This window comes from Prionailurus viverrinus, chromosome D1, assembly GCF_022837055.1.
Source record: "Prionailurus viverrinus isolate Anna chromosome D1, UM_Priviv_1.0, whole genome shotgun sequence".
NCBI classification, from domain to species: domain Eukaryota; kingdom Metazoa; phylum Chordata; class Mammalia; order Carnivora; family Felidae; genus Prionailurus; species Prionailurus viverrinus.
The window spans coordinates 64804000-64816801 of NC_062570.1; the positions used below are offsets into that span (position 1 = coordinate 64804000).

The window sequence follows — 12802 nt, forward strand, 5'->3', positions numbered from 1 at the left end:
TACGGCTAGGGATTGGACTCCTAGCCTTTGGGTAGAGGCAAGAATGTTTGCAGCTGCCTAGGGGGCAGACCACTGGGAACCCAGTCTCTGTGGGAAGGAGGCTGGACACTGAACTTCCCGTCGAAGTGTCCCTTAGTTTCCACATAGCATCTCTTCTCAGTGTGCCCAGAATGTAGTCTGGGCCCCCAAATGAAATCCTCTGTGGGGCCAGTGGTGGTGTTTACATATAGTCTGCTCTCCCACCGTGACAGGACCGTCGGATAGAGGAGCTCACGGGGCTGTTAAACCAGTATCGGCGGGTGAAGGAGATCGTGATGGCAACTCAAGGTGAGGGAAAGGAGGATTCTGCTGTTTTCTCCCAAAGGTATTCCATCTATTATGTTAAATCCAGGGGCATTTCGCTAGAAGGTTCTTAACCTTCATTTGGAGAAGATCCTCTGCTGGATAATGGAGCTGGTTAGACTGTCCTGGACAGTGGGAAACTGGCAGCTATTGGTTTCTAGAAACTATGTCTAATGATAGCCCAGAGCTCCTGTGGACTAAGCATATTATCAAGAAAATAGAGCCCTTAACAGGAGCCCTTAGGAATCCCCATCCTTGGGGATCTCCTGTGTGTTTTTCCAGGATACCTTTTAGAGGCAGTGAATGCAGTCAACCTGGACCAAAAACCACTTCGATACCCTCATTGGGGATTAGAGCTTGTCCACCTCCTGACAGCTCCCCCAGCAGATTTCCAGGATACTTTGGGGGCCTTCTTTGAGTCTCTGGGTACCTGGGTTCCTGTAGGAAGTCACAGGGCAGGGAGGACTATCTGTGTTTCATATTTGCTGCGCAGGCTGAACGTACCATGCGGGCAGCGTTAGTGTTCGTGTGAGCACAGTGGGGCCTGGGCCAGGCTGCCCGCCTTACCATTCATGTCATTGACCCGGGCTCCTGTCACAGATCCCTGGAAAGCAGCTGCTTCACAGGAGAGGGCCACCTTGAGGGTGTTCAGGGACCTCATTCTGGTTGAGCTTCCGCTGACCCTGCACATGTATCACAGCCCTATTTTCCCTCCTCCTTTGGTATTTGGGGTCGAGTCAGAGCATCATGACCCATGGCCAAGGTATGAGAAGGTTAGGGAGGAATAGTAAGGGCTGCCTTCTCTCTGTTCCTCCCATGACCTTTGACCTTGAGATGACCCTCATGACAGCCCTTTCTCAGATTCCCCGAAGAATCTTACGAATTACACCTGTAATGTCCCTTTATATATGTCTTAGTTTTTCTTGATGAAGAAGCACTGTTAGAAATCTGTGGTGTAATCACAGGTTTCAGATGAATCCCACAGGAATGACCCCTCCTTCTGCATTAATGCTTCTAGGGCCTGCAGACAGAACTCTCTCAATCAATGAAGAAGAACTCGAGGGAAGTTTCCGAAAGTGGAACAGTACAAACAAAGGCCCTGACGAATTACTTAAGCCAGAGGTGCTGTGTTTCCATCTGTGATGTGGGGTTTCAGCAGGCCCTAGGAGCTTGCACTGAGCTTGGGGGAGGATCAAATCAGGTACCTGTCAGGTACAAATCTTGACAGGTGAGAAATTAAATGGATGGAGTGGCCCCCGAGGCCTGGGGGAAAGCATCGAGGGTGGAGAGGGGCCCAGGCACAGGCCTGTGTTCTAAAAGCTCCCCCAGCAGATTTCTGGGGCACACTGGGAGCCTTCTTTGAGTCTCCTGTAGGAGGTCACAGGGCAGGGAGGGCTGTCTGTCGTATTTGCAGCACAGGCTGAATGCAACATGCAGACAGCGTTAGTATTTGTATGAGCACTCAAGGGGTGGCATAGTGGATACTGGACTTTTCAAGGGTAGGACTTTTCTTTTTAATCCAGTTCCTTGTTTCTTTTGGTCCTTCCTCTCTGGGATGTAAGCAGAGACCATAGGTGGTTTCATTTTATTTCTCCCTGTTTCTCCAGTGTCCGTAATAATGTCTGACGCCCAGGAGAATGCAAGTATTTGTCGAGTGAAAGTGTCTTGCTCGTTGAGGGGAATAAACACACCTATTGCTGTGATACGTTCCTATTCCGCAGCCCTCCCCTCCAGCCTCTGTAACCAGCATACAGATTTCTTTCCCTTTTGCTTGTTTAAAGTCTGGTCCTCTTATACAAACCTCTCTGCATTTAGACGAGATACAAATAAGCAAAGAAACTCATAGATCCAGATCTGGAGTGGAGAAGGGGCTTTGGCCCAGGATGTAAAAGTTTCGTGAAACTCTAGAATGGCCACACCGAAAAGGGTCTCAGAGGTCTAGCTCAACCCTTTTAATTAAGGGAGGAGCAAAGTGTCATTGAGTGACCCAGTTATTAAGTCAGACAAACATACCAACATGAGCTTATAATGAGCTTATTCCAGATTGCTGACAGTAATAAAATAGCAGTGATTGACACTCAAGTACCTCAATGGGGTCCCTGTGATGAGCCCTGTACATAGGCTCACCTCGTTTCTCCTCATGACACCCCACTGGGATTCTTATTTTATTATGGTGAAGCTGAGGCTCAGAGAGGGTCAATAATCTGCTTTAGGTCACACAGTGGGTAGATGGCAGAACCTGGAATTGGATCCACATCTATCTGGCCAAAAAGCTCAGGCTTTTAACAGCCCTATACAATGCCAGGGTTCTCCCTATAGTAGACCAAAAAAGTACTTCCTGGGCCCTAGAGAAAAGGCCATCTTTACACTTAGTACAGTACTGAAGACATCAGACTGCACCATTAGCTCATGTTTGGTCCACCCACAATGCTCTTCCCTTTTTGCCTTCTCACTAAGCCCATTCTTGTTTCTCAGGTGTTCTCCCCTCTGAAACCCTCTTCTGTGGTATCCCCTCCCTCCCCTCTACCCCAATATTGCAGTAGGTATCAGGACCATAAGGACATGCACGCTGATCTTTATCGTAATGGCGTGTCTGATGAGGGGAGCGCTTCCCCCACACCCCCATGGGGCCTGGCCGGCAGTAGATGTTGCTCATAACAATTGTAGTGCTTCTCACTGCAAGCGACAGAAATCGACTCTGGCTAGCCTACACCACAGAGGCATGTTTTTGAAAGGGTGTGTGGTGGCTCCTTGAATGAAAGGAAAAGCTGAAGAACTGAGCTCAGAAAGGGCAGGAACAGCAGGATCCCCAGGGGTTCAGGTGTCAGGACGCTACTGCAGGGATGTGGACGTAGGCCCGAGAAGGAGGAACAGGTTGGCCTAGGTTTTCGATACTCCTTTCTCCTTGGCATCTTGAAAGAGCAAGGCATCTGTATTGACACAGCCACCGTGGCTGTGCCCAAGGGAGGAAGTGCAACTCCCCAAGGGGAATTGTCCAAAGAAGGGGAAAGGTCTCTAGATAGTAACCGTCCTCTACGGTGACTTCTGTTTCTGGTGCAGATGCCTCCAAGATGTAGCTCTCCCACCGCGGGGCCACCTCCACTCCCGCAGAAATCACTGGAAACCAGGTAGGAGGCCTGATCATTTCTCCAGAGCTGCTGTGCCCTCACACCCTCTTGGGGCTCCTGCATGGCAGGAACTGGCCATGTGTGGTGGTGAGCACGGCCACCATGTCGTGGGCACACCTGCCCTTTCACTGTCAGAGAAGCATGCCAGGCCCCAGAAGCGGCCACAATGTGGCCCAAGCCGTGGAGCAGTCGTGAACTGTGCCTACCTCCTCTGGCCACAGAGGGGCTTTCCTTCCTGTGGGCTAAGGGTCTGGGCCATTGTGACTAAGAAAAGACCTGGCCGGGGGTTGGATTCTCAAAGGAGAGCTGGCTGCAGGTCATCTGTGCCCTCCAGCAGCTCCTCAGAGCTGGGAGCATCCCATCACGTGTGTCTCATTTTTATCAGGCCCTCTTGAAAGTCCTTCCTGCTCTCAGGAGCCCTAGAGCCCTGTGACAGTCCAGGCTCCCCAGGGAGAGCCATTTCTCCTATAGGGAGGTCGGTCCAGTTGCTTTGGGGAAGCTTCACATGGCAATGAGCTTATAATGCACTGGCCTGTGGGGTTACCTGGCTGCCATCTGCCTGGTTCACCCCAAAATGAACCTATTTCTAGTTCCCTATGTCAACAATTTAGAACATTTCCAAGTTGGGCCCCCTGTGATGGAGATCTAGAGGCTCTACTGTCAAGAGCAGGCTGTCTTTCAGCCAAGGTGTCTGGAGACATTGGCCTTAAGTATGACGGAAGCTTCTCTAGAATGCTGCTAATTCTCCAGAATGTATGTGTTCAGGACCCCACTTTCTAGAGAGCCACTGTTTCCCTCAGCCTTTAGCCCTAGAGAAAAATGTCAGTGTCAGCGACAGCAGTTGGCCAGTCAGTTTATGAGTTCACTCAAGAGGAAGTCAACACCGATTAACTCACACTGACCAGACTCACAAGAAACCAATGTACCAAGAGATTCTGCTTTATTCGCCTAAACAGAGAACTATCATTACTGAGGAGACTTATCACAAGGTAACCCTTGTGACCACCAGTGGCATTGCCTCTTCTCTGTATAATTGCCCTTTGCTGCAAAATAACCTCTGAGAAAGCAAATTCCCTTGAGCAGACTAGTCAGGGCATACAGAGCCAGAGCAAAGGGTGAGAAGATCCTAGCAGGTGGTGCTCTGGAGCTGTGGCTGGCTAATGTGCTCATCTTTAATGTGGCACAGTGCCCTCCTCCCTGGATTCCATCTTAGACTCACAGACAAGACAGTACTGGCACCTTTCCTCTCTTTTGACCCTGCAGGTTGTCTTTTATGACTACGTAACAGTTAGCTCCCATTGATGTAATAGAACTGAGTGTATTCTAGATTTTTCAGAAATGCCAAGGCCTTTTGATTTGGATTTAAATGATGCTCTCATGCCCTCAGCAACATGTTGTCTGACCAGGCTGTCCTCTGAAATGGGCCAGTCTCCTATGTAATGGTTATGATTAGAGGGTGGTTTTTTTCTGAACTTGACCCTAAACCCACTTGACATTGGTAAAACACTTGGAATGTCCTCTGCATGACTGACACCATGCACCTCCTTCTCCAGTAACTGTTTCTTTGTTCCCTTTGTGTTTTTTCCAGGGCTCAGAAAAAGCTCTCATGTAGTCTAGAAGACCTGAGAAGTGAACCTGTGGACAAGGTCAGCCCGTCAGCCTCTCCGTAAAGACTCCTGAGTCACTTCTTACCCAGCAGTGCTGGGACATAGAGGTCCCACTTTATAGAGGCTTTTCTAAAGCTGATGGGGAGAAAGGAATTACATGAACATTTTGAGAAAACCGGTCAAGTGTGGCCCAAGGCATTGTAGAGGCAGGACAGGAAATGCTTCCTGGAGTTGATGGAGATGTTGAGGTATAGGGAGCAGGAAGATGTCAGTTTAGAGCCATGAGTCAGATCAAACCATGGAAGGTCTTGAATCCTGACTCTATATCCCCAGAGCCACTTGGGAGCATTGCAGAGATTTTGAATGAGGAAGTAATGTGACTAAAGTTGATGAGCCCAGGAGTGAGTTATGAGATAATTTAGAAGACTGGAGAGGAAGCTTTTTTGAGAGTCTAGAAAGATATGAGGAGAGCTTTGTGGCCCCATATATGAGGGTGGCCCTTGACCATGTGGGTGACCCCTATGCTGGTTCTTGAGCAAGGTCACTGGAGACCAGGGGGGTCCTTCCCTGACGGAGCACCTTAATGGAGCCCTGCTGCCTACAGTCCCTTGGTCTGATCAGTGTACCACTGCTGGTAATTACAGTGGAAACCCATGAAGGCTGGAGCTGGCAGGGGCCACTGGGCCCATTCAGTGGCTCTGTTCCTGTGGTCCTGTGCCTCTTGCTCCTCCTGGTCAGATTGCTGGCAGCTGTCCAGAACATCTGTCTGTGACTTGGACAGTGGCCTGTGTTTCCATCATGGCTGGTGATTACCTGACATAAAGATGGGGAGGGAGGGAATGAGCCCTGCAGATATAAGCAGGCAGCTGGTCCTGAGTTGTTGTTTGCGACTAACACTGGTCTCTCTTTCTCCACATGTGTGAAATCCTTCTTGCCACTGCATAGTGTGTCGATGGGAACCAGCTCTCCCCAGTGATAGAACCCAAGGTATATTAACTGCATGCCCCCTGTCATGCATCTGTGGTCACATGTCTGCTGGTGTGTTTTCATTTAGCAGGTTACAGCTTTTGTAACTGTAAAGTGTGTTAATCATAACGGGTAAGAGTGTGGGAGGAGAGACAAAGCTTCCTCTATCATTTTCTGTTTATGTGCACCCCACTGTGTAATGTGATTTCACCTCACTGACTGTGGATAGGATTTATTATTATCTCCTCCGTTTTACAGGCTCAGAAAAAACCCATCTTTAACAAGGCATTGTAGATCTGATTGCTAGGAAGGGGGAATGTTATGACTTCCACATATAATCAGAGGAGTGTGACAGCTCTCATCCTTTCTGTGCTGATGTGTCATGGTTAAACACAGGGGCGCACTCAGCCACCGGTGCAAGAATCTTCCTATGACATCCCCTAATGTTGCTGTCTGGCACTTGCTTTCTGTGACTGAGAGCTCATCACATCAGAAGACACATCCTGTGTTTTTTCCCAGCTCTATTAGATACATCTTCTGGACTTCCCTAGAACGTGCATTCGCTGATCCCAGCTCTCCCCCTGGAGCCCATGGAAGGAACCAGTGTCCCCTGCTGCTGACTGCTCCAGAATCAAAGTCCCTCAGGCCCTCTCTGACTTGAACACCCTCTCACGTGCACAGATCACAAGTCTTCCAAGTTTCTATTCCGTCTCCTTAGGGTCAGCACTAGTTTCTCTAGCTTGTGGCCTGGTCCACTCTTGAGCACGATATTCTAGATGGTGTCTAATTGGTGCCTTCCTTGAGCTGGGGACTGCTCTTATAGTTCCTGCTGTCAGTCCAGACCCTGAGGAATGTGATAGTTTCTGTACCTTTGTTTATGTACTGTCCTGGTGTGCTCAGCCTGAGGCAGGAATTATTCCCTATTTAGAAGCAACAAAACAGTTTCTGGGAGGTGAGAGAGAGAGAGAGAGAGAGAGAGAGAGAGAGAGAGAGATGCCTGAGTCCTGTCTGATGTGAAGTCTGTGTTGTGTCACTCTGGTGTGCTACCCTCTCTGTTCTAACTTAAGGCAGCTGAGCAGTTATACACTGCCCCCTGTCTGGGATTTCCATTACCCCCACAACCAGTCTTATTCTTCTGTTCCTTCTGTGGCCTATCCTGACTTTGACCTTCTCTGGCAGCGAGCACTTCCTTCCCAGGTTTCCTTCTTGGGTGAACAGAGCTGAGAGCCCTTTCTGTTACCCTTGATTCCTTTGTTGTATTTCTTACAGGTCTGCATGGCCCATCCTTGAGTTAGGTTGTGTCCCTTTCCTCCCAGCTCCCCATCAAGCACCCAGGGCAGCCCATGTCTGCAGCCGTGGTCATCTTTGCCCTATCTTCGGGGAGCATATGTGATGGTGCAACCAGAAATCTGGTTTTGAGAGCCGTTCCTTGCTCCATATTTCCTGTGTGATGGGAACCTGGAGTCACAGTTCACGAAACCTTTTGAACATTGCCTTCCCCACAGTCTGTGGTTCTAGGTCTGACTGTGCATCAGAGTAATCTCAAATGCTAGTTTAAAAATACTGTCACTTGGGGTACGGTCCCACAGGGGCAGATTCCCAGGACCGGGTACACCCGAGATCTCTGGTGTTTTCATTAGTGTCCCAGGTAACTGTGGAGCAGTTGGTGCACAGACTAGCATTTGGAAACTGTTGGTCTTGCCAGTGTATGATCAGGTCCAGTCTCTACCTTGTGGGTCATCGTGAACGTAAAAAGCATGCACTGTCCCTCTCTTAAGGCTCTGGTTATTTCCACCTCACGAGCCAGTTCCTTGGAAAGAAGCACCTGGGTGGCTCAGTCAGTTAAGCATCCACCTGACTCTTGGTTTCAGCTAAGGTCATGATTTCACAGTTTCATGAATTCAAGTCCTGCATCAGGCTTCATGCTGAGTGTGGAGCCTGCTTGGGATTTTCTGTCTCCCTCTCTCTCTGCCCCTCTCCCACTTTCACTGTCTCTGTCTCTCTCAAAATAGATAAATAAACTTAAAAACGACAACAAAAAGAATACCTTGGAAATATAGTCTACTTTTTTCACATGTCTCCTTTCTGAGTTTATTTATTTATAAGGGGTTACCACTCCATGTTCAGTGAGGGAATCAGACTTCAAACAGTTTCTAGGATGATGTATTTATAAGCACACTGAATTCAGAAATTCATTGGACATTTGGCTTCTAACTGAATGAAACTTCAAAAGATGTCCCAGCCATTAAACCCTCCATTACTTTTCTGACTTGTCAGTTGTGAAATCCAAACTTTGCATATTACTTTTCTTCTGGGCCCGATCAAGTAATCCACAGTTGATTTCCTTGGTAATGTTGCTTCATTTTCTGTTCTTACTGACAGGCATTCGACTGGGTTTCCCTTAGGTTTGTGGGTTTAGGGGGCATTATGCCCTTCTTTTAAAAAAAAATTCTAGTATAATTAACATACAGTGTTATGTCAGTTTCAGGCAGACAATATAGTGATTCAGCACTTCTGTATGATACTCAGTGCTCACCACAATGACAGGACTCTTAATCCCCATCCCTATTTCACCCATCCCCCCACCCACCTCCCCTCTCATCACCATCAGTTTGTTGGCTATAGTTAAGAGTCTGTTTCTTTTGTCTCTTTTTTACTTTGTTCATTTGTTTTATTAAATTCCACGTATGAGTGAAATTATATGGTGCTTGTCTTTCTCTGACTGCCTTCTGTCCTTCCTAACCAAATAAGTACACTTCTTTCCCTTTACATTATCTTGTTTCTTTGGGACCCTTTCTATGGCCAGGGTGCGTGCGCAAGCCCATTGCACCGGGGCTGAACCTCAGGCAAACTATGATCCTAAGTTTCTAAGAGAATTGTTGGCATGGAGCCCCCTGGTCTGTTTTCTCTCCCAAGTTGTGTGTACCTTCTCACTTTGCCTTAATCTGCTATTTTTCAAGATAACTTATTGTAATATATAGATATAATTAATATATATGATCTGTATTATCAATATATGTAATAGGTATACTTTTATTAGAATTTGGGTTTGTATATTCAAAACACCCAAAAGATAATTCATGGCTGTAATTCGTTGAGCCTCCGAGCATTAGGCCAAATGGCAAAGGCCTCCTTTGCAAGATGCTTCCAATTCCTGTTTGGAGTCAGCTGCAGTCGGCCCTGGATTTGGGCTTGACTCTGTCCCTGTCTCATTGCATGGCCCTTTCTCAGAACTTTGGTCCCCTTTCCGGGACTGACTGATCTTTGAAAGGTCTCTGAGTTGACCTGAGTGAAAAATGGCCCTTAGAAAGCCAAGCGGTGCCTGTATCCAGAGATTTCCTAACTGGGTTTGATTTTGAGCCTGATAAGCTGACTCAACATGTCTCTTTCTCTCCTTCCAATAGGACGGCCCTTTCCTGGCAGAGCACAAATACCCCACATTACCTGGGAAGCTTTCGGGAGCTACGCCCAATGGAGAGGCTGCCAAGTCAACTCCCATGGCCTCACAGCCCGACCCCACAGGGGGCAGCCTGCTCAGGCTGAGTGAGTGTCCAAGCCCTGGGGTTGGTGGCCCCTGGAGCAGTGGCCTTGGCACATTCCGTTATTGCCCAAGGTCCCTGCACCCACGGTTGGAGAATGTGGGAGCGGGGGTTGGGTGGACGAGATAAGTTGTCCCTCTGGATGGCGTCACTTGCTGAGACAATGACTCCTTGTCTGGGCACACTATTTCCTTTGGTAAACACTGTAGAGTGCCAGAAACCCAAGCTGGGAGTCCACCCATTCTTTCCAGCCGCAAGCACTCCACCCCACCCCCATTTTCCCTCTTCCAATCTTCCTTTCTTGGCCCTTCTTATCCCATCATTCCTCTGTTCCCTCCCTTCTAGACCCCTTCTGCACCCTTCCTGTCCCTCACTCTACCCCTCCTCCTCTGTCATCCTGATCTTTGCTCTCCTGTCTCCGCCTTCTTCTTGCAGCCTCCCTATTACCATTAGGATGATATTATGTGCTCTTCCAAGGGAGAGTGTTTCCTTAGGGAAATGGAGTCAGTGGCCAATGGGCAAGGATTTCCATCCACAGGTACCTTTTTGGTGCTTAGGGCCTGGAACCATGGAGGTCTTTGCTGCTTTTCATGCAGAGTAGGCCATCTTTCCTCAACAACAACAGATCAGTGGAGCCCAGGAGGGAACGTTCTGGTCCCTGCAGAGCTCTCCCTACCCGACCTCTCCTTCCTGGTTGTTCCCTGAGCCAGCCCATGTGTCAGCTTCTGCCCTTGGCCAGTTCTGCCTCTGGCTGTAGGAACTCCAAATAAGCTCTTGAATGAGTGTGTCCTAGTAATACGGAGACTCTGGACTTGGAAAGGCTTTGGACCATTCTAGTCTGATCTAAGTGATCAGACTGGCACCCACACAAGAGAAGAGGTGCACGTGGCCCAGTATATCAGCCCCTGCCACTGTCCCCCCCATCCCTGTGTATGTGTGGATACCTCAGCCTGCCAGGAAGTGGCCCCAGGAGTATTTGGCCCCTCATGTGAGGCCTCCGTTCACTGCACTGACCCTGTGGGCCAAGTTCAGCCCTGTTCCCCCCTTCTTTTCTTATGGGATTGTTTTTCTTTCTGTTTGAGTTTTTCTCTCTTGCTCGATGACTCTTTTGTTTATTTCTTTGCTTCCCTATAACTCTGTTGGGCTGGACTTTGGCCTCTCTTGCTTCTTCATGTGGCTTCTCTACTTCTTGATTGGCTGGAGATCGTGGCCGGAGTGTCAGTGCCCCCGTATTAGGTACTGTACCCTTCCAGGTGAGGTGGAGAGTGAGATGCCCTAGTTTCCCTACCCTAACACCCTCCCCTTCTGGAACATTCAGCCACGTCCCCCTCCTGCCTGCATTCCCGCATCTCCCCCTGGAAAAAGAGGAAGCTCCTTGTTGGAGTTATCCATAAGTACTTGGACCCCCAAAACCTTTAGCACTTGAAGACATTAGCTCACCCAAATTTGAAATGTTAACTTCGCCAGTCCTCAGAGAACCTGGAGTGTGCCTGATCCCCCTGCTGGTCTCTGAGATCTGGATGTAAAGTGCTTCCCTGAAGGCAGAGCAGGGCAGACTCTTCCCCACTCCCACTGAAGGATGGCCCGGGCCTGGGGAGGAGGTCTCCAGAGGACCCGTTCCTTCCTCTCATTGATACACTATTCTGTTCTTCCCATCTCAGGAGACACAGAAAGTGGTTGGGACGACACTGCTGTGGCCAATGACCTCTCATCCACATCATCGGGCACTGACTCAAGCCCCCAGTCTCCCCTGACGCCAGATGGTAAACGGAGCCCCAAAGGCATCAGGAAATTCTGGGGAAAGTAAGTTGGTGGTGGTGATTATAATTACATTGCTTAGAATTAGCATTCTTCTTGAATGGGCAAAGAACTGCATAACCCCCTGTTTAATCAGATGTTGAAACAGCAGTAAAAACAGAATGGTCATTAGAAGGATTTGAGTTATCTTGTAGGCCCCAGAGGAGGAGAACTATGAAAGCACTCATTAAATGTAGCAGTTGCCTTACATGTCCTTCATTCCAGGCATCTGTCTGTCCCACAAACCCTGAGTGCATTCTCTGTAGTTTACGCTACAATGTACTTTGGGAGAGACACTTGGATGAGACCAATTTCTTTTTTCTGAGGGGTCAGTCTGTGTCTTAAGAAAGATTTGCCGTCCCAGTTGACTCAGTCTGTGAAATGAGGCAGAAACTGGGGCCTCCTACCAAGCATCATTCCTCACTTTGACTCCACATGGTGTGCCCTGAAACCCAGAGGCAGAATTAAAATGGAGGTTGGGTCTGGGGAGCTGTCACAAGTCATGATCCTTAACCTCTGGGGAGGCACTGGGGACAAGTGCTGTGGAGAGTCCTGGGTCCAGCTGCTGTGGCCCTGTGTAGGGGGCTGGTACACTGGCTGCATGCTGTCAGGCCGTTCCTGACAGTCTCCATGGATTCTTCTCCACATAGAATCCGAAGAACTCAGTCAGGAAATTTCAACACTGATGCTCCGGGGATGGCAGAGTTTCGACGCGGTGGGCTCCGGGCAACCGCAGGGCCAAGGCTTTCTAGGACCAGAGACTCCAAGGGTCAGAAAAGGTAAACCTCCCTCCAGGGTGGAGTGGGAAGGGGGTGCTGAATGCTCCAGAGGTGGAAGGCAGGAGTTTCTAGTGCAAAACTTCTCAACCTTTCCCACTTGGCACGAGTAGACATTGCTCATGTTTTACAGGTACACTAAGGTAAAGGCAAAAGGCTCCCTACAAAACCAAGGTGGCTGGTGGGGGCTCTCCGGGCTCCCTGAGGACCTCAGCAGCTCTGTGCCTTGCACACTGGTGCAGCCATTGAGAGCACAGATTCTGGAATTATAGACCCAAGTTGGAATGTGCTCAACCACTTCCTAGCTGTGAGCCTTCAACCAGGTTATATAACCTCTCTCTGCCTCATTTTCCTCATTTGTGAAGTGAGAGGTAAAAAGAAGTATTTTCTTAAAGTTCTTATGAGGATCACATGCACCACTGCCCATCTAACCCAAGCATCAGTGGTATGCCATTCATGGGTCCACTTTTTCTAGGAAATCTGAGAAAGGGCGTTGTCTCCCACCCCTCTCTGGGTCAGTCCCCCTCCCACACAGACCTCCACAGGAGGGTGTTGGCCTGTTGCCATTATCCCTCCTAAGACAAAGCACCGCAGTTTGCTGAAGGGTGTTAGCTAAAGGGGGTTGCAGAGGGGATGGGGCACTGGAA

The 12802-nt window shown here is 49.0% G+C and overlaps 1 protein-coding gene across 14 annotated transcripts in view; it reads left to right on the top strand.

The window, feature by feature from the left end:
- PPFIBP2 (PPFIA binding protein 2) overlaps positions 1 to 12802 on the top strand; it is a 157935-nt gene that overhangs the window by 114937 nt on the left and 30196 nt on the right. For all 14 annotated transcript variants that reach the window (XM_047876792.1, XM_047876794.1, XM_047876793.1 and 11 more), the window contains 8 exons: positions 252 to 327; positions 1361 to 1464; positions 3403 to 3470; positions 5059 to 5116; positions 6023 to 6064; positions 9448 to 9586; positions 11244 to 11385; positions 12030 to 12158. In XM_047876792.1, coding sequence (XP_047732748.1) covers positions 252 to 327; positions 1361 to 1464; positions 3403 to 3470; positions 5059 to 5116; positions 6023 to 6064; positions 9448 to 9586; positions 11244 to 11385; positions 12030 to 12158 — 758 coding nt within the window. The remainder of the gene's footprint in view (positions 1 to 251; positions 328 to 1360; positions 1465 to 3402; positions 3471 to 5058; positions 5117 to 6022; positions 6065 to 9447; positions 9587 to 11243; positions 11386 to 12029; positions 12159 to 12802) is intronic.